The sequence below is a fragment of the Notolepis coatsorum genome, assembly GCF_963971535.1.
Source record: "Notolepis coatsorum genome assembly, chromosome: 8".
Lineage (NCBI taxonomy): Eukaryota > Metazoa > Chordata > Actinopteri > Aulopiformes > Paralepididae > Notolepis > Notolepis coatsorum.
The window spans coordinates 33,179,695-33,207,224 of NC_140172.1; the positions used below are offsets into that span (position 1 = coordinate 33,179,695).

At 44.5% G+C, this 27,530-nt stretch overlaps 1 protein-coding gene across 2 annotated transcripts in view; it reads right to left on the bottom strand.

Moving 5' to 3' along the window:
* Nucleotides 1-210: 210 nt before the first annotated feature.
* dtx2 (deltex 2, E3 ubiquitin ligase) overlaps nucleotides 211-27,530 on the bottom strand; it is a 51,093-nt gene continuing 23,773 nt past the window's right edge. Inside the window, exons 4-9 of one of the 2 annotated variants that reach the window (XM_084320268.1) lie at nucleotides 26,777-26,974; nucleotides 21,085-21,152; nucleotides 18,604-18,771; nucleotides 10,936-11,097; nucleotides 6,480-6,569; nucleotides 211-4,193 (exon numbers count right to left, since the gene is read on the bottom strand). In XM_084320268.1, the coding sequence (XP_084176394.1) occupies nucleotides 3,921-4,193; nucleotides 6,480-6,569; nucleotides 10,936-11,097; nucleotides 18,604-18,771; nucleotides 21,085-21,152; nucleotides 26,777-26,974 (959 nt within the window). In that variant the 3' untranslated portion in view covers nucleotides 211-3,920. The remainder of the gene's footprint in view (nucleotides 4,194-6,479; nucleotides 6,570-10,935; nucleotides 11,098-18,603; nucleotides 18,772-21,084; nucleotides 21,153-26,776; nucleotides 26,975-27,530) is intronic. The other variant, XM_084320269.1, reaches the window with a different exon arrangement.

Genomic DNA, 27,530 nt, shown 5'->3' on the forward strand with positions numbered 1-27,530 from the left:
TTTTTTCCATCCCTCGTGTTAGCTTCCATTTTCATGGTGCTTGTCAAAAGGATGCAAGTGAGGCTGTTTATGATTTTATATATATATACATATATATATATATTATATATATATATATATATATATATATATATATATATATATATATATATATATATATATATATATATATATATAAGAAAAAACACAATCTGCAAATTGTGGAGGTGCAGTGAATCTGGTTGCGATGTAAATTAGCCTCCGACGTAATCTGTATTCACAGTTTCAAATGTACTGCACATTTAACAGGCTTGGATACACGAGCAGGAATGTAAAGGAGCGTAAACTCAGGTTAATGCCGTTATGATAACTCTCTGATGAGCACAGCTGTCGGCACCTCGTCAGTCACATGATTCTTAGAGGCGCTGTAAAGAGGACATGAAGCAGCCATATTGTCAGTATGGTATGTCGATCTACGTACAGAACAATACAGAACCCACCTACTGTAACGCGTTAACAATTCTTTCATGAAATGGATGTTTTTACCAAGTGGTTTTGCGATAGAAGTGTGCTGGCATTTTGACCGTGGCATCGCAGAGTCGGTTGGTCCACCTCTACTGTACTGTAGGGTACAACAGTTTTGAAGCTGGTCTGATAAGAGGAAAATTATTAAAAATAAATAATTATAAGAAGCGGGATGAAAACGGGGTCGGATATGGATCAGTCACACGATCTACCTGTTCATCCCAGTGTGCTTTCAGGCTGATCATAAGTTCATATCCATCTATTCAGCAGTGTAGAAAACTAGGAGGCAGTACCATTTCCCTCTATAGCACAGTTTACACAGGTAATACTGACCTTCGCCACAAGAGGGGGCCCGTCAGCTTTCCTTATGATAAGTCTAACACACACACACTTGTGCCCAGAGATGGTGTGGTGGTTAATGCCGGCGGGTGGGGGCCTTACCAAGGCGGGTTACGTTTTTTCCGACCGGTCAGTGTGCGTGGCCTGCTCCGGGGCGTCGCCCACAGGTGCCCCTGGTGGCCTGGGATTAATCCCACCAGAACCCACTCCCCAGTGTCTCCCTCTCAGCCTTACACCTGTCTCAATGAAGAACCTTCTCTCCTGTGTCTCCACTACTGTCTCAATGAAGAACCTTCTCTCCCGTGTCTTCCCTACTCTGTCTACCTCTCAGCCTTCCTACTGTCTCAATGAAGAACCTTCTCTCCCGTGTCTTCCCTACTCTGTCTACCTCTCAGCCTTCCTACTGTCTCAATAAAGAATCTTCTCTCCTGTGTCTTCCCTACTCTGTCTACCTCTCAGCCTTCCTACTGTCTCAATAAAGAATCTTCTCTCCTGTGTCTTCCCTACGGTCTCCCTCTCAGCCTTACAACTGTCTCAATGAAGAACCTTCTCTCCTGTGTCTCCCCTACTCTGTCTACCTCTCAGCCTTCCTACTGTCTCAATAAAGAACCTTCTCTCCTGTGTCTTCCCTGCTCTGTCTCCCTCTCAGCCTTCCAACGGTCTCAATAAAGAACCTTCTCTCCTGTGTCTTCCCTGCTCTGTCTCCCTCTCAGCCTTCCTACCGTCTCAATAAAGAACCTTCTCTCCTGTGTCTTCCCTGCTCGGTCTCCCTCTCAGCCTTACAACTGTCTCAATGAATTAAATAAGTAAAAGTCTGGATATCATTATCAATATAGTTCTTTAAAATGTTGTTGCGAAACAAACTTTTCCTGAGGTGTGATTGATAAGTGCAGCAGCAAATAACCTATGAGAGCTTCCCTGATTAGCTTAAAGTGTTAGGGGGGGGGGGACTATTTCAGAATGCGGAAAAGCTCCAGTGCCCCCTCCAGTCTCCCCCCTCTGGTTGTGGGAGACATTTTCTCTAAAAGATTCAACATTTTTACTACCCAACATTGAAACCCACAATCATAAAACAGTTCAAACAAACGGTTGTAACACTTTCAACCTTGCCTAATAGCACTGTTTGTTGAATCACCGTTTCCTGGTTTCGACAGACACAAAGGGAACCTAGTTCTAACCCAGGGGTCAGCAACCTTTACTATCAAAAGAGCCACTTTTCCCAGGGAGCCGCACAACCTATTTACCCTTAAAATGAAGATAACACAGTGTATAACGTTTTATATATCCCCAAGCATAGCCCACATTTAGCATAAAACGCCTGACAATTGCATACCCAAAGTAATTTGCGATTTATTATACTTTATACTTATAGCACACAAGTTTGTTGCATTAATGGAATTATAAAGCAACAAAAAGAAAAATGTTGACTTTTTATTGCTGTTTTTACCTGTTATAACAAAGGAAAACCTCAAACTCTTATGAAGAGGAGAAAAAATACTGGCTGTGTAGACTTATTTTTAAATAAAACACAGAAGAGGAGACAAAAAAAACTGAACTATGCAGCTCTATTTGAGTCCTTCCCTTATTTGTGGAAAATCTATAAAATAAAAAGTAAATTTTTCGTTGTTCGCAAATTTCGCACCACATATCAGGCATACAGGTAAACCTGCCTCGTTAGTCGTGAAAGCAAATTAATCTGTCCACGCTGAATTAAACCCTCTATTTTCCTCAGACTTTCCTTTTTTTGGATTTATCCATGGTTAGTTTACTGGGGGGTCGGAAACAAGATTAGCCACTTGCAGACGGCAGGGAGAGGCGCGGGGTGTGACGTACTGTATATTTTAGTTGATGAAATATTTTTGTTGACTAAATATTTTTGTTGATGAAATATTTTTTTTATGACATCGATCTAAAAAATAAGAGACTTTTTTTTTTTTTTTTTTTGGGCCAGGGAGCCGCAGCTGATTGGCTAAAGAGCCGCAGGTTGCCGACCCCTGTTCTAACCGATTATCACCAACCGACCTCATGTGTCTTGTGAAAGAGAAGTACCAGGGAGGAAGGGGGAAGTATCGTTACAAAGGAAGTACCAAGCACTGTACTTTTAGTTTTATGTCATCTTGACTATTGCTCTGCGATGTGGTCGTCTGCTGCCAGTGGTGACCTCAGGAAGCTGGTGGTCCAGAACAGGGCAGCACGGTTGGTACTGGGCTGCACTAAGGTCTAATGTGAGCCGTATGCATGCCCGCCTCTCTTGGCTTAACTTTGAAAATAGATTGTCTTTTAATATACTTGTGCTGTTCAAGTTGGTCATGAGCAGTAAAACTCCTGTTTTTATACATAATCAGCTTGTTTTTTAGTAATACTGTGCACGAGCATTACACTATAGAGGTTCCAGTAGTGGGCAGCTTGAATTGCCAGGTCCTAGAACCAGCGCTTTGGGGAGCTCTTTTATTTTTAGAGCATTAACTCTTTGGAATGGCCTGCCTCGGAACCTCTGCTGCATTTACAGTAGATTCACTTTTAAAAATAACCTTAAATTGTTTTTAAATTGTTTTTAACACTGTAAAGTAATTTTTTGTTTTTGTTTTACACTAATGTAATTTTAGCTATCTTAATTGTTACAGTAGTTTCATTATGCATTGTGTGTACTGACTTTTAATCATTTTGTTTTTGCAATAGTGATTGTTTTTGTATGTTTTTTTGTGTGTGGACCCCAGGAAGACTAGCTGGTTGCTATCGCACCAGCTAATGGGGATCCCTAATAAAATCAAATAAAAATGTACGTTTATTGGTAGTGTCGTGTCATCTGGTGAGCTGAGCGTCCGTTATTTTAACAATCTCATCTTTCCCAGAGTGCTTCATGTCCTCTTTTTAAAGACCATTTCACGCTCCACCTACAGTACATCCATAGTGGTTTAACAGACTTGGTGCAACACTGACCTCAACTAATACAAGACCTAGAATGCAACGAGAGCGCCAGACCAGACTAGGGGTAGATGTGAATATATGACCGACTTCTCTTCAGAGAGAGAGAGAGAGAGGGGGTGGGGGGGGGGGGGCGCTACAGTGGTCAGTAGTCAGTGTGACAGTCTGGAGCTGGGTGCTCGGGCCTGGCCGGGGCTGGGTGGCTTGTTGAGACAGTCCTCCGTCACGCCCTGAGAGGCCAACTCGGAGAGGACATTGTCCAGGTAGTTGGGGTCGGGGTAACCGTGCCCCGACAGGTTGGACATCATCTCAGTCTTGTGGTGGATCTCGTTCCACACCACCGTGTCCGGCTCGCCCGTGGTGCTCGACGTCCCCACGGTGAAGATGAGCCGACGCAGCCACGCCACCTTCAGCAGCTCCAGGACCTGGCCGGCGCAGAGAGGCACAGAAGAACACCAACACAGATGTTAGGAGGGGCGCACCAACACAGATGTTAGGAGGGGCGCACCAACACAGATGTTAGGAGGGGCGCACCAACACAGATGTTAGGAGGGGCGCACCAACACAGATGTTAGGAGGGATGCACCAACACAGATGTTAGGAGGGGCGCACCAACACAGATGTTAGGAGGGGCGCACCAACACAGATGTTAGGAGGGGCGCACCAACACAGATGTTAGGAGGGGCGCACCAACACAGATGTTAGGAGGGACGCACCAACACAGATGTTAGGAGGGGCGCACCAACACAGATGTTAGGAGGGGCGCACCAACACAGATGATAGGAGGGGCGCACCAACACAGATGTTAGGAGGGGCGCACCAACACAGATGTTAGGAGGGGTGCACCAACACAGATGTTAGGAGGGGCGCACCAACACAGATGTTAGGAGGGGTGCACCAACACAGATGTTAGGAGGGGCGCACCAACACAGATGTTAGGAGGGGCACACCAACACAGATGTTAGGAGGGGCGCACCAACACAGATGTTAGGAGGGGCGCACCAGAACTGGTACCTGGTCTGATAGGAGGGGGGCACCAACACTGGTACCTGGTCTGATAGGAGGGGGGCACCAACACTGGTACCTGGTCTGATAGGAGGGGGGCACCAACACTGGTACCTGGTCTGATAGGAGGGGGGCACCAACACTGGTACCTGGTCTGATAGGAGGGGGGCACCAGAACTGGTACCTGGTCTGATAGGAGGGATGCACCAACACTGGTACCTGGTCTGATAGGAGGGGGGCACCAACACTGGTACCTGGTCTGATAGGAGGGGGGCACCAACACTGGTACCTGGTCTGATAGGAGGGGGGCACCAACACTGGTACCTGGTCTGATAGGAGGGGGGCACAGACACTGGTACCTGGTCTGATAGGAGGGGGGCACCAACACTGGTACCTGGTCTGATAGGAGGGGGGCACCAACACTGGTACCTGGTCTGATAGGAGGGGGGCACCAACACTGGTACCTGGTCTGATAGGAGGGGGGCACCAACACTGGTACCTGGTCTGATAGGAGGGGGGCACCAGAACTGGTACCTGGTCTGATAGGAGGGATGCACCAACACTGGTACCTGGTCTGATAGGAGGGGGGCACCAACACTGGTACCTGGTCTGATAGGAGGGGGGCACCAACACTGGTACCTGGTCTGATAGGAGGGGGGCACAGACACTGGTACCTGGTCTGATAGGAGGGGGGCACCAACACTGGTACCTGGTCTGATAGGAGGGGGGCACCAACACTGGTACCTGGTCTGATAGGAGGGGGGCACCAACACTGGTACCTGGTCTGATAGGAGGGGGGCACCAACACTGGTACCTGGTCTGATAGGAGGGGGGCACCAACACTGGTACCTGGTCTGATAGGAGGGGGGCACCAACACTGGTACCTGGTCTGATAGGAGGGGGGCACCAACACTGGTACCTGGTCTGATAGGAGGGGGGCACCAACACTGGTACCTGGTCTGATAGGATTTACCAGATACTAGAATCCGATGGCAAAGTTGACTAGGTTGCCTGCAGATGTGTCTGCAGACATTTTTTGTTTGATAAACTCTACCTCTACCAGAAATCAAAGCTAAGTGACGTCATTTGCTGCATTTCTGACACACAAGCATGTTAGATCTCTTTAATAGAGAAAATGTATTATATATCTTTTGTCCGGTGGCCCCATACTGACGGTCCAAGTCCATACTGGTCAGTAAAGGTACTTCTTATTGGTCGATCCCTATATATTGTCTGAACTCTGAAGTGTTTTAGAGCCTAATATGTTACCATGACGATGCTATGGAAACAGGCTGTCTCGAGGACAGGTGTTGCAATAATGGTTGAAATTTATTTTACAAAGAAAAGCAAACTACTCCATTTCAGGTTTTTAGAGCAACAAACAAATGTTTGATGGTAAGTTGGTAAGATGGTAAGTTAAGAGTGTTGTGTACATTCATAGTAAAAATACAGCAAATGCTGAGTAATTTCATGTGATCACATTTAATCTCCAAGTGATTTGGGTTGACCTTACAACTGCAAATACATTGAACTGTCCAACAACAACAACAAAAGAAAATGATTTATATGGTTCTTTGTGTCAAGGGTTCAATTGTATTCAGAAGAATTTGTGATGTCACTGCTTTAAAATAGACGTGTGCACATCTGAGTGTTTGTGTATGTGCACGGTGTCAGTCACAGCGGTTGGTGATCTCTTCTGTGTTTACCTTCCTGCCTTTGTCGTTGTCTGGGAGGAAACAGAAGCGAGGGAAGCCTCTACAGGTGTACGGCTGGCCTGGGTTAGGATGCTCTGGACCCTGGAGGGAGGGAGAGAGAGCGAGAGGAGGGATGGAAAGAGAAAGGGATGGAAAGAGAGGGATAGAGAGAAAGAGGGATAGAGAGAAAGAGGGATAGAGAAAGATAAACAGAGAGATGGAGGGATAGAGAAAGAAAGGGATATAGACGGATTAGCAGGGATGTAGAGGAGGGTAAACTCAAAACTCTGTTTAACCACCTTTTCATTTGTGAAATAGAATTTATCCAAATGTTTAAGCTCCTATAAATCTTTAAGATTGAAATTCATAGTACTATTCTAAAACTGGAGGCAGGCTACGATCATCAGGGCGGCTTAAAAGCTTGGACAATTATGCTCAATTGAAATGGTGTCTTTAGGGCTCATGTAAATTAACTCATAGTGTTACATTAAAACCATTTAAACATTTTTTTTAGTTTTTTTTTTAAGCCTCTAGCCTTTTTGAGCAAATAATACTTGCGCCTGCCAGAAGCTGGGTGATCAGACAGAGCAAAGACTGATTAGAGAGGCTGTGGGTAAAATCTAGTCTATTGCCCACCTCCTAATCAGGAAGCCAAATATTAGAGAACAAAATAGATTGATTATCATACCATAATAATCATAATATTAGAATGAATCTCAGCTGGGTAACATAACCGGTAGAATTGGAAGCAGAGGTGGAAATGTGCGGCGTGAGGCTTATGTTTGCAGCAGAACAGACAGACCAACTCTGAATGCATTCCCGGGGGTTTGCGAGTGAATCTCTGTGGCTTTCTATGGAATGTGCGTCCTGCTCTGAGAAAATAGACTCGGGGCAGATTTTCTCCCCACACCTCCGAGCACTACACCACGCACACAAAGCTCCACACCAGACGTAGCCGGTGTGAACAGCAGTGGCCACCAGCCTAAGTGAAGCATGTGTGATTCATCCGCGCTTTAGCTTACAGGAAGTTCAAAGGAACATGCCAACATGTTCTCACAGTCTTCTCCGACAAGTCTGACAAGAAGATAGATACCAATTTCCTCTGTGCGTTCAGTAGAAAGCTATCTGGCTGCAAGCTAGCCTAGCTTAGCACAAATGAATGGAGGCGGATACAGACGTCTCCCGCAGTTTTGAGCTATGCTAGTGGTCCGTATCTGCTTCAATTAATTTGTGCAGATAGCTGTCTCCTGAACACAGAGAGGAAATTGGTATCCATCTTCTTGTCAGACTCTGGAGAAGACGGTAAGCGCATTTCCCATAATGTTGGTGTGTTCCTTTAAAGTTAAATTGTACTTTATTAATCCCTATGGGGAAAGTCCTAAACATAGTAGTGGGCATCAGTAACTTGGTCATGGGTGATAGCAGGAGTATGTACCTAGTATGCATGTATTTTATGGTGTGGGGGGGAAATGGGAGCAGCCGCAGGAATCTCACACACAAAGGCTCTGTTGTGTAGTGCAGGGTGTTACCTGCATACCAGGGGGTATGCTGTAGATCAGTGGTGCCCAACCAGTCGATCGCGATCGACAGGTAGATCGCGGGCTGATTTCAAGTAGATCTTGATTAATAAAATTTGATTATTAAAAAAAAAAGAAAAAAAGAAAAAAAAGGCTAAATCAACTCTTCCTCTCCTTGTTAACTACAACAAGCAATGCTGTTTGTTATTTAAGATGAGGTCGGACTCGGCACTGACAGATTTGTGTTCATTATGCTGCTTTTATAAAGCCTCAAATGACTGCTTACAATATACAATTTTGGCTGGTAGCTCTCGGGCTAGGTGGTAAATAAAAAAGTAGATCTTGGTTCAAAAAAGGTTGGCCACCCCTGCTGTAGATTATCTAGTAGCACGAGGTGTTACCTGTATACCAGGGGGTATGCTGTAGATTATGTAGTAGCATGAGGTGTTACCTGTATACCAGGGGGTATGCTGTAGATTATCTAGTAGCATGAGGTGTTACCTGTATACCAGGGGGTATGCTGTAGATTATCTAGTAGCATGAGGTGTTACCTGTATACCAGGGGGTATGCTGTAGATTATCTAGTAGCACGAGGTGTTACCTGTATACCAGGGGGTATGCTGTAGATTATCTAGTAGCATGAGGTGTTACCTGTATACCAGGGGGTATGCTGTAGATTATCTAGTAGCATGAGGTGTTACCTGTATACCAGGGGGTATGCTGTAGATTATGTAGTAGCATGAGGTGTTACCTGTATACCAGGGGGTATACTGTAGATTGTCTAGTAGCATGAGGTGTTACCTGTATACCAGGGGGTATGCTGTAGATTATCTAGTAGCACGAGGTGTTACCTGTATACCAGGGGGTATACTGTATATTATCTAGTAGCATGAGGTGTTACCTGTATACCAGGGGGTATGCTGTAGATTATCTAGTAGCATGAGGTGTTACCTGTATACCAGGGGGTATGCTGTAGATTATGTAGTAGCATGAGGTGTTACCTGTATACCAGGGGGTATGCTGTAGATTATGTAGTAGCATGAGGTGTTACCTGTATACCAGGGGGTATGCTGTAGATTATCTAGTAGCATGAGGTGTTACCTGTATACCAGGGGGTATGCTGTAGATTATCTAGTAGCATGAGGTGTTACCTGTATACCAGGGGGTATGCTGTAGATTATCTAGTAGCATGAGGTGTTACCTGTATACCAGGGGGTATGCTGTAGATTATCTAGTAGCATGAGGTGTTACCTGTATACCAGGGGGTATGCTGTAGATTATCTAGTAGCATGAGGTGTTACCTGTATACCAGGGGGTATGCTGTAGATTATCTAGTAGCATGAGGTGTTACCTGTATACCAGGGGGTATGCTGTAGATTATCTAGTAGCATGAGGTGTTACCTGTATACCAGGGGGTATGCTGTAGATTATGTAGTAGCATGAGGTGTTACCTGTATACCAGGGGGTATGCTGTAGATTATCTAGTAGCATGAGGTGTTACCTGTATACCAGGGGGTATGCTGTAGATTATGTAGTAGCATGAGGTGTTACCTGTATACCAGGGGGTATGCTGTAGATTATCTAGTAGCATGAGGTGTTACCTGTATACCAGGGGGTATGCTGTAGATTATCTAGTAGCATGAGGTGTTACCTGTATACCAGGGGGTATGCTGTAGATTATCTAGTAGCATGAGGTGTTACCTGTATACCAGGGGGTATGCTGTAGATTATCTAGTAGCATGAGGTGTTACCTGTATACCAGGGGGTATGCTGTAGATTATCTAGTAGCATGAGGTGTTACCTGTATACCAGGGGGTATGCTGTAGATTATCTAGTAGCATGAGGTGTTACCTGTATACCAGGGGGTATGCTGTAGATTATCTAGTAGCATGAGGTGTTACCTGTATACCAGGGGGTATGCTGTAGATTATCTAGTAGCATGAGGTGTTACCTGTATACCAGGGGGTATGCTGTAGATTATCTAGTAGCATGAGGTGTTACCTGTATACCAGGGGGTATGCTGTAGATTATCTAGTAGCACGAGGTGTTACCTGTATACCAGGGGGTATGCTGTAGATTATCTAGTAGCATGAGGTGTTACCTGTATACCAGGGGGTATGCTGTAGATTATCTAGTAGCATGAGGTGTTACCTGTATACCAGGGGGTATGCTGTAGATTATCTAGTAGCACGAGGTGTTACCTGTATACCAGGGGGTATGCTGTAGATTATCTAGTAGCACGAGGTGTTACCTGTATACTAGGGGGTATGCTGTAGATTATCTAGTAGCACGAGGTGTTACCTGTATACCAGGGGGTATGCTGTAGATTATCTAGTAGCATGAGGTGTTACCTGTATACCAGGGGGTATACTGTAGATTATCTAGTAGCACGAGGTGTTACCTGTATACCAGGGGGTATGCTGTAGATTATCTAGTAGCATGAGGTGTTACCTGTATACCAGGGGGTATGCTGTAGATTATCTAGTAGCACGAGGTGTTACCTGTATACTAGGGGGTATGCTGTAGATTATCTAGTAGCATGAGGTGTTACCTGTATACCAGGGGGTATGCTGTAGATTATCTAGTAGCACGAGGTGTTACCTGTATACTAGGGGGTATGCTGTAGATTATCTAGTAGCACGAGGTGTTACCTGTATACCAGGGGGTATGCTGTAGATTATCTAGTAGCATGAGGTGTTACCTGTATACCAGGGGGTATACTGTAGATTATCTAGTAGCACGAGGTGTTACCTGTATACCAGGGGGTATGCTGTAGATTATCTAGTAGCATGAGGTGTTACCTGTATACCAGGGGGTATGCTGTAGATTATGTAGTAGCATGAGGTGTTACCTGTATACCAGGGGGTATGCTGTAGATTATCTAGTAGCATGAGGTGTTACCTGTATACCAGGGGGTATGCTGTAGATTATCTAGTAGCATGAGGTGTTACCTGTATACCAGGGGGTATGCTGTAGATTATCTGGATGGTGCCACAGTCTGTATGTCCAGGTAGCGACTGGGCGATGCTGTAGATCTCCATCTTGCCCTTGGGCTGGGTCCCGGTCTTCTCCCCGTAGATTGTCTTGCATGAGGGACACTGGAGGCTACCGTCCTGGAGGGGAGGGGGGGGGGGGGGGGCACAGCAACATATACTGTATCTTAAACTGGAATAAATTTTTTTTTTATCTTTATTATTATTATGTTTTTGGTAGATTTTTATTGTTTTTACTACCGGGCAGTCCGGTAGAGAGAGAGAGAGAGAGAGGAAGAACAGGAGACAGAGCGGGGGGAAGACATTCGGCAAAGGACGTCAGGTCCAGGAATCAAACCCGGGTCGGCCGCTTGGCAACGCAGCACGTTACATGGTTCGCCACTTGGGCGCCCGGAATAACAACTTGTTGTACAATAAGTGTACAATGTGTAAATCCCTTTGGATAAAAGCGTCAGCTAAATGACTCCAATGTAAATGTAACCGCCCTGGCCACATATACTGTCAACACAAAACACAACCGGCCTGGGGGAACATAGCCACACATACATTAAACTTATAACTGGAATATTCAGGATATATTTCTTTTTTATATAAATAAAAATGTATAATATTAATAAAAAGTCACAATATACAGGATTTATATTTGTTAGAGATTAAGGTAAACATTTTTAATTTTCAAAGGTTTTATACATATGATACAAACAATATATATCCACTTCTGTATGAAATACCCCATGTTATATAGTCTAATCATTGTCCATCACCTTGGACTGCAGGATAATGCCATATATGAGGTAAAAAGAAATACCACAGTATGAAAACACAGATGGATGATAAGACAATATACTGTATTGCCGGGCCAACCCTAGACTGACCATGTAGTAACAAACAAAGAAATAACATAACCCTCTTCCTCCACTAAATGCATCTTTTTTGTTTGTTTGTTTAATTCCCAGCACTTTTATTTTAAGCTACCATCGGCTGATGTCACAAGAATGATTTTCTTAACACTTTGGTCGCCAGGCTTATATTCTTAATAAACCATCCCACGCCAGCTCTATTTGTCTATGGAGAAGTTCCCCTTCTTTGCAGGGCTATAACTTTTTAAATTGTATTGCTAAATTGACATTACTATGGCCCATTCAACATCAAGTATCTATTGTTCAGGGTGTAGCAACGTTATACTTTTTCATTCACATATTCATACTAAAATACGGTCTAAAGTATAAGTATGTTTTTATCGTTTTCTGCAGCTTTCTCCAGAACGTGATTTATAGCCCTAAATGCATTATATTGATGATTGTATAGTTTGATAGCAATCGGCGCGAGACAAAAAATTTCAAATGGACGTGCTTCTAGAAGTTACTACTTATCATCTGATGTTGACCGGATGGGGGGGGGGGGGGGGGGGGGGTCGTTTATAATTCCGTGGCCAACGTTAGATGATTCATCTAGTGTGGGTGACATGATCATTAGAGCAGTTTGTATCGAACACGTTAAAAAATAACGCTGAAACTAACCGTAGCTTCCTCGGGCCGTTGGGCGATGAGCGTGGAGCAGAAATATTCCTATTATGGGATGTAGAAATATGCGATCCATCTCCAGGTTGTATAATAGTATATACGTCCAAATCATGTTGTTTATCGAGTTATTGGTAACGGATTGCTATCCATTGTGTCTAGCTCGAGTCCTGGGACTATTAGCGAGTGATCGGACCGAATTGGAATGAGCACCAGCTTCCATTTCCCGTTTCCGGTTTGAGCGATCCGCCGATCGGCCACCAGATGGAGCTCTTGAACCGTTGGAGAGTTGAGAGGGGATCAACAGTAGATCTCAAGTCTCCGGGGGAGAAATATGATTGCGATCACAGATTTTTGAAATATTGATATCAAAGACGTGGTACGGCGTCTTTGGCAGAATGAGCATGGCGGGGAATGACGTGGTAAGGCGTTTTTGGCGACCATAGTGTTAATTATTCTACAGTCTTGGAAGGGTTGATTTCCCCCTCTCCTACAGATCGGTCGGGGCGCCTGCACAGCAAGGCCGGGTCCTGGGAGAGGTAGTGTGCTCCTTCCACACGTTACACTCCCCCAGTGAGAGTCCGCGCCGCCAGGTGAAAAGAAGTGGGGATTGGCTACACATGTGTCGGAGGAAGCATGTGAGTCTCCGCCCTCCCAGACCGAGAACAGTAGGGGGCAGAGCACACAAGGACCAGGTAGGGGATTGGGAATTGGCATAACGACTAACATTGGGATGGGGGAAAGATGGAAAAAGAAAGGGGAGAAAAAGAGAAAGTAAAAAATAAAAATAGCTAGATAGGACAATTTGAATTTCTTTTTTTAATTATATCCAATTTGTTACATTTTGTTTCACTAAGTTAGGAAAGTAATGTTTTAAGTCAAGCCTGATGTTGCCTTGCACAAAAGAATGATCCCAGTCTCTTCCAGACAGTGAGGCATACAGTTTATTAATTGAACAATGGGTATCGGATCGGTACTCGGTATCGGCCGATACCCAAAGCCGAGGTGTGTGAGACAATATCATTATGACCATTTAACACAATCTACTCTAACCAATTTAAATCAACTCACAAAACACATCAACTTATATCATTCATATCAACTCACCAGTCTGTCAAATACGATGATCACATATATTCACATAGGCTTCTGTTGTACATCCGTCTGTAGTGATAGCGACTTGTTCTGCATTCATTAACTCACATTTAACTTGATTGTACAGACTCTGTATGGAAGTTTCAGACGTGCCGTCTTGATGGGATCGCATGTTTTGGCTCCAGAGTACGCAGTAGCTGAACGTTAATGGCTGCATTTATATAGAAGCTTTTATCCAAAGCGCTTTACAATTTGTTCCTCATACTTTACCCATTCACTCACACATTCACAACGACGGCGCCAACCTGCTCATCAGCAGCAATGGACCTGTCTCAAACCCTGCCCTCTTTTCTTGATCCTCCAATCACAACTGTCGCTTACCTCGGACAAACCAAGTTTGTCCGAGGTAAGCGACAGTTGTGATTGGAGGATCAAGAAAAGAGGGCAGGGTTTGAGACAGGTCCATTAGGTGTTAAGTGTCTTGCTCAAGGACACTTCCGACACGCTGCCCACGAGGAGGAATTGAACCGGGAACCTCCGGATTACCAGACGACTGCTCTATCTCCCGAGCCACCGTCGCTCCTAAATTTGTTCCGTTTTTATGGAAAGAATCTGGTGAAAGGAGCCAGTGACACGTTAGTGGATAACGTTAGTGGAGCCAGTGACACGTTAGTGGATAACGGAGGTCAATGCTGCGCTTCCCTTTTTAGACGCCTGGCCAGGTTCGCCGTTTCCTGAGTATTTTATCTCGTAATCCACACTACTGATCTATTCCCGAGAGGGGGGGCGAAAACATCATCATTGTCTTGTTCTTGGCTGCTTGCCATTAGAAACAGCTAGCACTGTTGGAACGTTTATTGAGGAAGTGCGCTTGCACATAAATGGTGATATAGTCGTACCATAATGGGAATTTCAAAATAAAGGTATCTTAAAGATGATGATATGGATCTATGTTGTCATTATGCATCGACGCTGTTGGATCGTCGATCGTTGAATCGATACAGATCAATAGATTGTTACACCCCTATTAAAAGTGCCAGTCACTTTAAAGCCAAAATCCACCCTAGAATAGAGTCTTAGATCTGATCGAGAGACAGTCGAGGAGAGTGAAGAGGAAAGGCTTCAAAATATATGAAAGGCACACCATGAGGTCTCTACCAGAGATGGAAATAACACAGACCCTGATGTAGTCGTCAAGAGACTGACTGAAAGCCCATCAGATCCAGCTCCATGTTGTGTGTCAAGAGGACAGTTAAAGGAAGGCACCTTCTCACTGCCGACAGAGGCACCGCTACCACCTTCTCACTGCAGACAGAGGCACCTCTACCACCTTCTCACTGCAGACAGAGGCACCTCTACCACCTTCTCACTGCAGACAGAGGCACCGCTACCACCTTCTCACTGCAGACAGAGGCACCGCTACCACCTTCTCACTGCAGACAGAGGCACCGCTACCACCTTCTCACTGCAGACAGAGGCATCGCTACCACCGTCTCACTGCAGACAGAGGCACCGCTACCACCTTCTCACTGCAGACAGAGGCACCGCTACCACCTTCTCACTGCAGACAGAGGCATCGCTACCACCGTCTCACTGCAGACAGAGGCACCGCTACCACCTTCTCACTGCAGACAGAGGCACCGCTACCACCTTCTCACTGCAGACAGAGGCACTGCTACCACCTTCTGACTGCAGACAGAGGCACCGCTACCACCTTCTCACTGCAGACAGAGGCACCTCTACCACCTTCTCACTGCAGACGCACCGCTACCACCTTCTCACTGCAGACAGAGGCACCTCTACCACCTTCTCACTGCAGACCGAGGCACCGCTACCACCTTCTCACTGCAGACAGAGGCACCGCTACCACCTTCTCACTGCAGACGCACCGCTACCACCTTCTCACTGCAGACAGAGGCACCGCTACCACCTTCTCACTGCAGACAGAGGCACCGCTACCACCTTCTCACTGCAGACAGAGGCACCGCAACCACCTTCTCACTGCAGACAGAGGCACCGCTACCACCTTCTCACTGCAGACAGAGGCACCGCTACCACCTTCTCACTGCAGACCGAGGCACCGCTACCACCTTCTCACTGCAGACCGAGGCACCGCTACCACCTTCTCACTGCAGACAGAGGCACCGCTACCACCTTCTCACTGCAGACAGAGGCACCGCTACCACCTTCTCACTGCAGACAGAGGCACCGCTACCACCTTCTCACTGCAGACAGAGGCACCGCAACCACCTTCTCACTGCAGACAGAGGCACCGCTACCACCTTCTCACTGCAGACAGAGGCACCGCTACCACCTTCTCACTGCAGACAGAGGCACCGCTACCACCTTCTCACTGCAGACAGAGGCACCGCCATCCATCTGATCCTTCGCTTTTAATGAACAGTATAGACTTAGACCATCAGTTTAGGGTCAGTGGACAAAGATTATTAAGATATATAACACAGGTGTCTCCATTAGAGAAATCTGCCAATGTCACTTGCTTTGATTTCTAGCACGTTACACGTTTCTTGGCATCATATTTTCAGGGTTCCCACAGACATTGCTAAATGAAATTAAAGTACTTTTCCAAGCACTATTTTTCATTTTCAAGGATGTCACTCGAAGGATACAATTCACTTTTAATTGCTGTGTTTTTTTAAGCATCTTCTTGGCCTGCTGGCCAGCTAGAGCATCATGAGGAAAAGCAGCTGGAGCGCGTGAGACAGTGAATCGTCAGATTTTATTCAAACAGAACAATAAAAATAAGATTTCTTGATTCAGAACAATTTGATCATGGATGAACAAAACATTCAATGCGAATGGTTGATTTGAATTTCAATGACTTTTTACCCCTTTCACTGCCACGCGACAGAAGGTTAACCCTTTACTAGTAGTAAAAAAATTGTAAAGGGTTAACCTTCTGTTGTGTGGCAGTGAAAGGGTTAACCGGCTGTCGTGTGGCAGTGAAAGGGTTAACCTTCCGTGTATTGTCGCAGTGAAAGGGTTAACCGTTTTGGTAGTGCGGCAGTGAAAGGGTTAAGCACCTCGTTAAAAAATTGGCTGTTTAAGGAATTCCATGCCTTGTTTTTTTTTGTAAAAGATCAAGCACTTTAAAGGCCCACTTGCATGTTGTATTTTTGTTCAATAAACAATGTGACTAGGCCAACAGTGACTTTCATGAAGAGGGGGAAAAAATGTATCGAAATTGACCCAGTTTTAGCGTTTTTATCAAACATTTTGTCGACCCAACCACAACCACCACGCACGTGGATATTGTAATCCATGGTTCATAACGTGCGTGTGTCATCTTAATGATGACGTCACAGCAGGTACAGGGCAGCAGGGGGCGCTGAGAATCACAGGCAGGTAGTGGCAGGAAGCAAAGAGCCTTCTTGTTATTAGTAGCCGAGGAGCTAGTATCCGTTTCACCTAACACTATTGCTCCGTGATCATAGCCATTTATCTCTAAAGCTAACCACTATTTGTAAAAGCCACAACCCCGTTACCATATTTGTAATAATGTAAATCATTGTGTCGTTGTACATATTGTGTATATAACGTTAGTAGCTAAGTTAGCTTGCTAGCTAGCCAGCATTCTCGAAACTCCTAACATGCCCCGATTTAAAATGGTTCTCTCCTCTTTGTATACCTTTGTCCTCACAAACAAAGTATTCTGCCAGGGAACTTATGGACACGACAGCAGTTATAAGGTGTTTGAGCTTGTAACGTTAACGTTAGTTAGCTATCGTGGTAGCCCCTTTCGTGACCGAGTGCATCACAGTCATGAAAGGGGCTACTATCATATCAACATGCCGTGACGTGTAGCTTGCTAGCCGGCATATGCGTGTGCAGTGCTTTTGCCCACAGGTCTGAGAAGAGGACCTGCACATTTTACTCGTTTCCGAAACTCTTTTACATGCCCCGATTTAAAATGGTTCACGACAGTAGACATAATGCTAACGTTAACGTTAGCCAGAGCCATATAGCCAGCTTGGTACTATGACCCGCGACAGCCCACAGACCAGTAGCGCTGCTGTACTGAACAACAGGCTGCCTAGTGGTACATGTAGTTCTTTTTTTACAACATTAAAAACCTTATAACTACCTTGTTTCAACCAGTTGTAGCTGGACCATCAAAGTCTCCAACAATTAAACCCATTTGCGTCTTGTAAGGCGTCCATTTGGATCAAGGAAATAGCTTTCTGCACTCGTCAAACTCCATCGTAGTGGATCAGGAGTAGGGGAAAGTTACCTGAAGTGACGTCACGGCCCTGATAGCGTCTGATAAGCTTTTTCATTGGCTCCATACATGTTATTCGTGCGTGGACATTTTTAACCCTTTGAGTGGAATTTACGGCGTCAAATGGAAAAAAATAAATAATGAAATTAGATACCAATGATGTAAACTACCCATAATTGAAGAGTAGGGTTTAACCTGCAAGTGGCACTTTAAGCACTTCAAGGACCTTGTGTGAACCCTGTATTTTAGTATTGGAGAAATGCCTCCGATGCCCTATTTTAACCTTGCATTGGACTGATACTCAACACCAGTATCTGTATCAGTGCATCCCTACACTTTACATCTAATTTAACAGACTTAATTAAATGTGTGGGTCAGTAGTGGGTTGGAAATTGCAAGACTACACAGATATTTCCCAAGTTCACATTTTAGGATTCAAAATGACAAAAGGAATAATTAATCTCCATAGTATCTTTTAAAACGTTAGCTAGAAGCTCAAATTAGATTAATGACTATTATTAATGATAATTGTTCTAGTGCTAATTATGGCCTCCAGTGAATGAGGTTGGTACACATAACTAACACCTGAATGTTAAACCTAAATAATGGATTTCTTTGTTCTTTGTTTTTTTCGGATAATAAATTAAGCCTGTAATAATCAAACTGAAAAGGTTTCCGGTATGTATTGTGAACATGACGTCCATATTCCCAAAACACACAAAGAAAATACTGTCCCATTTCCATGGAAATGTAAGTCTAACAGACTGGTACCTTGGTTCCATTGTTGTACATGGCCAGCATGCAGAGCATATGCAGGGTGTGGCCACACTTTGTGAACCTGCCCACTGTGTCTGGCAGGATGCTCTGGGCGCCGCTCTCCGACGACACTGTCTCGTAACCAGATGGAGAGGACAGATGGTCCATGCAGATAATACAGTCCTGGAGGAGACAGTGGGTGTGTGTTAGGGGTAGGGTTAGGTATCAAGAACTGAGTGACGCTGGCTCCAACATGATCGACACTAGCCAGACCAAATCCCGTCTGGCACCCAAATGAGCACCTAAACTGTAAGGAAGCAACAACAACCAGGGAGAAAGAATAAACAGCCTACGTCCTATAAATCAAACAGCTAGTAGCAGAGCTCCTATAGCTAACATAGCTCATATAGCTAACAGAGCTCATAGCCAGCAGAGCTCCTATACTTAGTAGTAGAGCTCCTATAGCTAGCAGAGCACTTATAGCAAACAGAGCTCCTATAGCTAACAGAGCTCCTATAGCTAGTAGCAGAGCTCCTATAGCTAGCAGAGCAACTATAGCAAATGGAGCTCCTATAGCTAAGAGCTCCTATAGCTAACAGAGCTCCTATAGCTAACAGAGCTCCTATAGCTAACAGAGCTCCTATAGCTAACGGAGCTCCTATAGCTAACAGAGCTCCTATAGCCAGTAGAGCTCCTATAGCTAACAGAGCTCATATAGCTAACAGAGCTCATATAGCTAGCAGAGCTCATATAGCTAACAGAGCTCCTATAGCCAGTAGAGCTCCTATAGCTAACAGAGCTCATATAGCTAACAGAGCTCATATAGCTAACAGAGCTCCTATAGCTAACAGAGCTCCTATAGCCAACAGAGCTTGTATAGCTAACAGAGCTCCTATAGCTAACATAACTCCTATAGCTAGTAGAACTCCTATAGCTAACAGAACTCCTATAGCTAGTAGAGCTCCTATAGCTAACAGAACTCCTATAGCTAGTAGAACTCCTATAGCTAACAGAACTCCTATAGCCAGCATAGCTCCTATAGCTAACATAGCTCCTATAGCTAGTAGAGCTCCTATAGCCAACAGAGATCATATAGCTAGTAGAGCTCATATAGCTAACAGAGCTCCTATAGCTAACAGAACTCCTATAGCTAGTAGAGCTCATATAGCTAACAGAGCTCCTATAGCTAACAGAGCTCCTATAGCCAGTAGAGCTCCTATAGCTAACAGAGCTCATATAGCTAACAGAGCTCATATAGCTAACAGAGCTCCTATAGCTAACAGAGCTCCTATAGCCAACAGAGCTTGTATAGCTAACAGAGCTCCTATAGCTAACATAACTCCTATAGCTAGTAGAACTCCTATAGCTAACAGAACTCCTATAGCTAGTAGAGCTCCTATAGCTAACAGAACTCCTATAGCTAGTAGAACTCCTATAGCTAACAGAACTCCTATAGCCAGCATAGCTCCTATAGCTAACATAGCTCCTATAGCTAGTAGAGCTCCTATAGCCAACAGAGATCATATAGCTAGTAGAGCTCATATAGCTAACAGAGCTCCTATAGCTAACAGAACTCCTATAGCTAGTAGAGCTCATATAGCTAACAGAGCTCCTATAGCTAGCAGAGATCATATAGCTCATATAGCTAACAGAGATCCTATAGCTAGTAGAGCTCCTATAGCTCATATAGCTAACAGAGATCCTATAGCTAACAGAGATCCTATAGCTAGTAGAGCTCCTATAGCTAACAGAACTCATATAGCTAACAGAGCTCATATAGCCAGCACAGCTCCTATAGCTAACATAGCTCATATAGCTAACAGAGCTCCTATAACTAGTAGGAGCTTTATTTTTTGGGATTATTCGGGTTGCATCAAATTTTAGTTTATCAAGTGGATTATTGCTAACTCATCATTACCTACTCTGAAATTAAATATGTGGAAATTATTGGTTTTGCCAGTGACAGCTCCATTAGAAAGAGATGCTGAGGTGAGAGATGTTTTCTGTGTGCTGCACGCCTTTCATTTGTATTTACTTCACACTCAGGATTGTCAAAAAGTAGTCATGAACTATGTGGTTATTTTGTAGACAAATGTTTTATTGAATTTACAGAAAACAAATAGTGATACATATCGTTGAGATATGAAATTCCCTTTATCATGATAGAAGATTTTGTCCATATCACACAGCCCTAGTAAGCAGTGTGAAACATAATAATATATGGCGGGTGAACAGTGGAATATAGTTCCTACATGATTATCTTGAGTAACTGTGTCATGATTTCTGGAGATTGGTGTTTTTCAAATCAATTTTTTTTGGGGGCAATACAAAAGCGCCCCAAAGCCATTCAACTCCATACGGAGTTCATCTCTACGACAGATATCTCCAGAATGTGGGTGGATCAATAGCACTCCGGGGTAAGGACAAGTATGTTGTTGTCTTTTGGCTGAACTGCCCCTTTAAATCAAAATAATTCTGTGATACTGAAATGTGTACCTCATCTGGCACCGTAGACACCTCCTCCATGTAGTGCTGAATCACCTCCTCGGGTCTCTGAGCTGAGGCTAGGAGAGAGGAGAGGACACTATGGATGAGTTGGAACGGGGCCCAACACCATAACACCTTATAAGACAGCCGTACAAAACAGATATATGATCCGATGAGATGAAATGGGATTTTCTCTGCAACGATGATACAGTTCTCAGTCTTGCGTTTGAAGAGTCGGGGCTCATGCAGATCAGACAATGCAGGGAAAAAAAGAGCATTTAGTTACATTGGGCTCCAACAGTCGTTACCGCATTAACGGAGCGGCATTCCACGAGAAAGTAGATCTCAACACAACCCCTCCCCAAGCTGCGGCGGCCAGCCGATCACAGCGGAAGACAAGGGATTTGGGGGGGGGGTGCTTTAAAAAGCTCACAGCATGTCACACAAATGACCCATCCACAAAAACACACCACCCTGCAGCAAGGTGCCGGACTGTCGGATGTGATCCGAATGAGTCTCACGCACTGCTTAGGCCTCTCTTCACACTACATGCAGCACTATACCGGTGCAGGAGAAAGGTCTGGCAGAACCCATTATCTTTCATGAATAGAGGGGGAAACTAATGTTCTGGGTTGTTTGATAGAATTTGTAATGCCGTCAAACAGCGACCTCTAGGAAAGAGGGCCCCACTTGGTACTGCACTTTGTTTACATTATTTTGTTTTGGTCTGATGTGTGGGTTGGGGAGGGGATGCTATTGCTGGTCACACCTCGGGCTCTTCCAAGAGAGGTCTGGAGAAATTCACAGAACAACAAGTACTACATAGCTATATATATGATATATACCATATATATATATACCATATTATATATGCAGTATATACAGAATATATTATAGCTGTATAGTAACTTATTATATTATATATTTACTGTGAATACCTCAGTGGAGAGCACACGCCTCATCCTAACCTAAAGTAGAGATGAAAAAGAAAACACGTGATTTTGCGATCATCGATTTGTCAAAGTGATGAGAAAGGTGCGCTGGAGGGGAGGAGGATGCTGACTTGACGGGAGAGATGTGCCCACGTCCATCATCCTGTGGGTCAGGGCACATTGGCATGGACTCCTCCTCCTCCTGCGTATGCTACTCTTCCTGACTCCACTACACTTAGAAACGAGCCCAGAGTCGCTGCCGATGACATTATGAATGATAAATGACTAAAGAAGCGGCAGATGGACATTTTGTAAATGAGAAAGCAATAGCGGGTGTAGCGTAGCGTCTCTCCCCTGCCCCTCACCGCTGGCTCCAGGGCAAAATGTCGATTACGCACCAGGTCCATTTACCCGACTCCAGAGTTTTTTTTACAGCATTATTTTTTATCTTATACCTATTTATGTTATAAAAAAATGTGTATTGCCCTCGTAGGTTCTCATAGTGCTGCTGACGATGACACAATTTCCCCGTGGGATATTAAAGGTTCCCTTATCTTATCTGTATGTGTTGACAGATGTTATAATACGTTAATGCATGATAAGTCATGATTTGTGGTGAGGGGTAGATACCCAACACTAATAATAATCACATATGACTACCTCTCTTTGCGTCTCTCTCACACAGCCGTGTGAAGGTCCGTTCTGGAACAAGACACAGGGGAAGTGAGCGTTCATCTTTTTCTGGTGGTATTTTTGGTTCAGTAATACAACAAGTCTGTGTAATTTCTGTATTGCAGACAGTGATCAATTTCAAGACATTCAAGCTATTATTTGTTATCCCCCATTGTTCCAAATGCAAGTACTGGAGGTAGCAAGTAGCAGACTGAGCTTTGAAGAACAGATGAATGATTGCCTTCACAATTGTATGCACAGATGGCGTGTTAATGATAATTCAGAAATGGCTAATTTAATCAGCAAGAAATTAAAGGCCCGCCAACGGTCTACAGAGATGCAGAAAAAAGCTACCAAATCCATTCTGAGACAACTCTAGGGCTGACCTTCATTTTTTTTTTTGGAATTCGAAGCTTCGGGCCGAGATTCGATTTTAATTCGAAGCTTCGAAATAAAAAATAAAATAAAAAATTATGTTGTGGGACTTGTACAGCACTTTGTTCAACTTTGTCAGTGCTGTAAAGTTTAAACCTTTTTAAATCTTAGACAAACAAAACACTTTGCTTTAATGAAATATTGTAAGCCGTCATTTGAGGCTTTATAAAAGCAGCACAATGAACACAAATCTGCCAGTGCCGAGTCCGACCTCATCTTAAATAACAAACAGCATTGCTTGTTGTAATTAACAAAGAGAGGCAGTTGATTTAGCAAAAAAAATAAAAATCATATATATATATTTTTTAATAATCAAATTTTATTTTCATATTCGAATCCCATGCCCATCGAACAAAGCTTCAAAGCTTCGAAGTATTTAAGACAGCCCTAGACAACTCAGACAATTCCGAGACTGACTAGAGTCGCGCATAACAAGTCTCAGGGCTAGATCCACAAAGAATGGATTGCACGGAGCAAGTTGCACCCTTATTTACAATTCATTATTGTAAATGGGGGACCCTGATGTAAACTAGACGAAAGTCTTTCCCTGGTCTGCAATCCCTTAACAATTGTGTGTATTGAGCCGTACTGTATTGTACCCATTCTGCAATCTGTTAATAACATTTTCATTCAATTGCTGACATACCTTGCCAGCACCAGCCTAGTACTAACGTTAGCTCCCAGAACGATAGCCAGTTAGCCAGCACCAGCCAGGTACCAACATTAGCTCCTAGAATGATAGCCAGTTAGCCAGCACCAGCCAGGTACCAACGTTAGCTCCCAGAACGATAGCCAGTTAGCCAGCACCAGCCTAGTACTAACGTTAGCTCCCAGAACGATAGCCAGTTAGCCAGCACCAGCCTAGTACTAACGTTAGCTCCCAGAACGATAGCCAGTTAGCCAGCCTACTACTAATGTTAGCTCCCAGAACGATAGCCAGTTAGCCAGCCTACTACTAATGTTAGCTCCCAGAACGATAGCCAGTTAGCCAGCACCAGCCAGGTACCAACACTAGCTCCCAGAACGATAGCCAGTTAGCCAGCACCAGCCAGGTACCAACGTTAGCTCCCAGAACGATAGCCAGTTAGTTAGCCAGCACCAGCCAGGTACCAACGTTAGCTCCCAGAACGATAGTTTCATAAAAAAAATATATATATTACAAAAAAAGAAAATATTACAAAAAAAATATATATTTAAAAAATATTTAAAAAAAAATTGTTGCCACAAATATCGGAATCGGTATCGGCCGATTGTGTTAGTTGAACAATCGGTATCGGTATCGGTGGCAAATTTTCATATCGGTGCATCCCTAATAGTTATGTGTTGTATGTGCCTCCCTGTATTGTAAATAGTTAATATGTGTGTTGTCACTACTGTATGTATAATTGTAAACAAGTTCATTTACGTGTTGTAAATAAATATTGTTAATATTTATTTACCTAATTTATGTGCAATCGTTTCAGTGTAGAGAAACGCACTGATACTAACAACGGCCTTACTGCGCACGTCTATGACGACACTGTTGACACCACATATCCATGACACGCACGCCCTGCGACAACACTAGCAGCAATGAAATTAAAGCATAATACAAACTGCTCTGCAAGAAGCCACAGGAATCCACTCAGTTTGACGAGTCTCCAAAACTCATGCCATCTTTTTGGTAAAGGGGCTTTTAACACTATGATCGCCGGGGACGAGTTAAGACGTCATTCCTAGCCATGCTCATTCTGCCGAAGACGCCGTAACTCGTCTTTGATGTCAATATTTCAAAAATCTGTCATCGAAATCATATTTCCTTTCTGGAGCCCTGAGATGTACTGGTGAGCTCCACTCAACTGTCCAACGGTTCGAGAGCGCCATCTGGTGGCCGATCGGCGCCAAACAGGAAGTGCTCATCCATATGTGCTCCGGGCACTCGCGATCGGTAGCCGGACTCCATCTCAACACACTGGATGATCAATCGCTCGCCCTAACTCAATAAACAACGTTATTTGGACGTATATAGTATTATACAACCTGGAAATGGTTCATCAGGATCAACATCCCATAATCGAAAACGGTCTACTCCACGCTGATCGTCCAACGGCGCGAGGAACATACGGTAAGATTCAGCGTTATTTTCTAACGTATTCCATATAAACTGCTATGATGAACATATGACCCACTCTGGATGAATCATCTAACGCTGCCCACGGAATTATAAACGATCCCCCGCCCATCCGGTCATCATCAGATCATACGTAGATCATTCTAGAAGTACGTCCAGTTGAAATGTTTCATCTCGCACAGATTCCTACCAAACTGTATTTGATCATCAATATACTACATTTAGGGTTATAAATCACGTTCTGAAGAAAGCTGCAGAAAACGATAAAAACATACTTATACTTTAGACCATATTTTAGTATGAATATGTGAATGAAAAAGTTTAACGTTGCTACACCCTGAACAATACATATAGGACATTGAATGGGCCATAATAATGGCAATGTAGCAATAGAATTTAAAAAGTTATAGCCCTGCAAAGAAGGGGAACTTCTCCATAGACAAATAGAGCTGGCGAGGGATGGTAAATTATGAATTTAACCCATGGCGATTAAAGTGTTAACTGTCAACAACATGATGTCAACATTGCACCCCCCCCCCCCCCCCCCCCCCCCCCCACGATATGGTTGCAGAAAACTTTGAAAATCTATTAGGTTTGAGTGAGTCTCCACTGAGGTTGAGGGATTTCTGAAAATGACGGGGAATCTGGTATTGCCGATTGGCCAAATTCATCAACCACAGCGTGGAGAGAGAATAAAACAAGATGCTTCGACATCATGTCACCCTATGTCTTATATATATAAACAAACTCTATTGAAACACCCCAGTGGTGTTATTAAGACTGGGAGCTTCTCTCATGAAAAAAAACCAACCAAATAAATAAGTGATTCCTTAGCTCTAGTATTCTAAAAGTACAACATGGCATGATAGGAGTGCGCTGAATAGTGAAATGTCTTGAAATGCTAGCAGCATGTCAAGCTCAGGGCAGCGGGTGGACCGGCCAGTGACAAGAGAGGGAGAGGGAGAGACACACACACGGAGACAGAGAGAAACAGAGAGAGGGACAGAGAGAGAAAGACGGACAGACAGAGAGGAAGATGAACAGACAGAGAGAGAGAAAGACGGAACGGGTGAGAGAGAGAGAGAGAGAGAGAGGAGGCGGACTAGAAATGGGAACGTGGCAGTTGTGGTGGTGGTGGTAGTGATGGTGGTGGTTGAGTGGTAATGGTGGTGGTAGTTGTGGTGGTGGTAGTAGTGGCTGAGCGGTGTTGGTGTTGTGGTCTTGGTGGTGTTGGCGTGGTGGGAGTGGTGTTGGAGTGGTGGTGGCTGCATGGTGGTGGCATGGTGGTAGTGCCGTGGTGGTGGTGGCTGCATGGTGGTGGTGGCTGCGTAGTGGTGGTGGCTGCGTGGTGGTGGCTGCATGGTGGTGGCTGCATGGTGGTGGCTGCGTGTGGTTGGTGGTGGCGTGGTGGTGGCTGCATGGTGTGGTGTTGGTGGTGGTAGTGTGGTGTTGGTAGTGTGGTGTTGGTGTGGTGGCTGCGTGGTGGTGGCTGCGTGGTGGTGGTGGCTGCGTGGTGGTGGCTGCGTGGTGGTGGTGGCTGCGTGGTAGCTACCTCTCCTGTGCTGTCTCTTTGCTCTCCTAACTGAACTGCTGCTGGTGTGAGACCTGCTGGGCCTGCTGCCTGAGGGGAGGGCAGGAGGAGGAGGAAAGAGAGGAGCAAGCTGCTGCTGCTGCTGCTGATGCTGGGGGAGGGGGGCACCGGTGAAGTGCACGCCGAGGCCCACCGCTGACATCAAAATGGAGGCCATGCCTGGAGTGGAGTGGGGTGGGGTGGGGTGGGGTTGTTGGGGCGGAGCCAGCAGAGATATGCAGGGGGAGGAAGGGAGAAATCAAAGGGGATGAGAAATGTAGAAGGAGAAAGTAGTAATAGATGCTTCCTTCCACACCAGACCCGGGTCTGTCCAACAGCACAGAGCACTAGATTCACACTACTAGGGTTATACCAGTACATCAGCACAATACCGGCCTCTCAATCAAATGTCTGATAGCAGCCTCTTAAAAACTGGATATCGTCTCGCCGGTGTCGTTCCACCTCAGAGGACATGCTAGCCAGAGTTGTTTGGTCTGATTTACTTTTTAGTTTGAAACTGGAGCGGATTTTAGTGCACTTTTATTTAGTACCTCAGACGAAGAACCACATAACTCCCGTTTAAGGTTTTCAGATAAGAAATTTTTCAAATTGTATTATCTAAGATGGTAAGTTTGTGTACATACGTTCATAGTTAAAGATAGAGGTTGAGCACTTTCTTATGATTTATATCACATTCAATGTGAATACATGGGCTGTCGACAATTGAGTTATATGG